The sequence below is a fragment of the Chlorella variabilis genome, assembly GCF_000147415.1.
Source record: "Chlorella variabilis unplaced genomic scaffold CHLNCscaffold_52, whole genome shotgun sequence".
In the NCBI taxonomy this organism is placed as follows: Eukaryota; Viridiplantae; Chlorophyta; class Trebouxiophyceae; order Chlorellales; family Chlorellaceae; genus Chlorella; species Chlorella variabilis.
The window spans coordinates 12164-13013 of NW_005435038.1; the positions used below are offsets into that span (position 1 = coordinate 12164).

At 69.2% G+C, this 850-nt stretch overlaps 1 protein-coding gene across 1 annotated transcript in view; it reads right to left on the minus strand.

Annotated features, from left to right (window-relative positions):
- Positions 1 to 289: 289 nt before the first annotated feature.
- CHLNCDRAFT_28851 (hypothetical protein) overlaps positions 290 to 850 on the minus strand; it is a gene marked incomplete at both ends in the record, with an annotated part of 4222 nt that continues 3661 nt past the window's right edge. The window contains 2 exons of the mRNA XM_005842727.1: positions 290 to 433; positions 507 to 569. Of these exons, the coding sequence (XP_005842788.1) occupies positions 290 to 433; positions 507 to 569 (207 nt within the window). The remainder of the gene's footprint in view (positions 434 to 506; positions 570 to 850) is intronic.

The window sequence follows — 850 nt, forward strand, 5'->3', positions numbered from 1 at the left end:
GTTCAGCATCCAGCAGCTCGCAGCAGCCAGCAGCCCGCAGCAGCCAGCGGCAGGCAGCTGCAGCGAGGCGCCCGATTCGGCACCTCAGGCGCCTGATTCTGCACCTCAGCCGCCGAATGTGGGACCTGGTGGTTCAGCATCCAGCAGCCCGCAGCAGCCAGGGGCAGCCAGCGGCAGCAAGGCACCCGATTCGGCACCTCAGGCGCCGAATGCTGCGCCTCAGGCGCCGAACGCGGCGCCTCAGGCGCCTGATTCTGCACCTCAGCCGCCGAATGTGGGACCTGGTGGTTCAGCATCCAGCAGCCCGCAGCAGCCAGCAGCCCGCAGCAGCCAGCGGCAGGCAGCTGCAGCGAGGCGCCCGATTCGGCACCTCAGGCGCCGAATGCTGCGCCTCAGGCGCTTGATTCTGCACCTCAGCCGCCGAATGTGGGACCTGGTGGTTCACCATCCAGCAGCCCGCAGCAGCCCAGCGGCAGCCAGCGGCAGCAAGGCACCCGATTCGGCACCTCAGGCGCCGAATGCTGCGCCTCAGGCGCCTGATTCTGCACCTCAGCCGCCGAATGTGGGACCTGGTGGTTCACCATCCAGCAGCCCGCAGCAGCCAGCAGCCCGCAGCAGCCAGCGGCAGGCAGCTGCAGCGAGGCGCCCGATTCGGCACCTCAGGCGCCTGATTCTGCACCTCAGCCGCCGAATTTGGGACCTGGTGGTTCAGCATCCAGCAGCCCGCAGCAGCCAGGGGCAGCCAGCGGCAGCAAGGCACCCGATTCGGCACCTCAGGCGCCGAATGCTGCGCCTCAGGCGCCGAACGCGGCGCCTCAGGCGCCTGATTCTGCACCTCAGCCGCCGAATG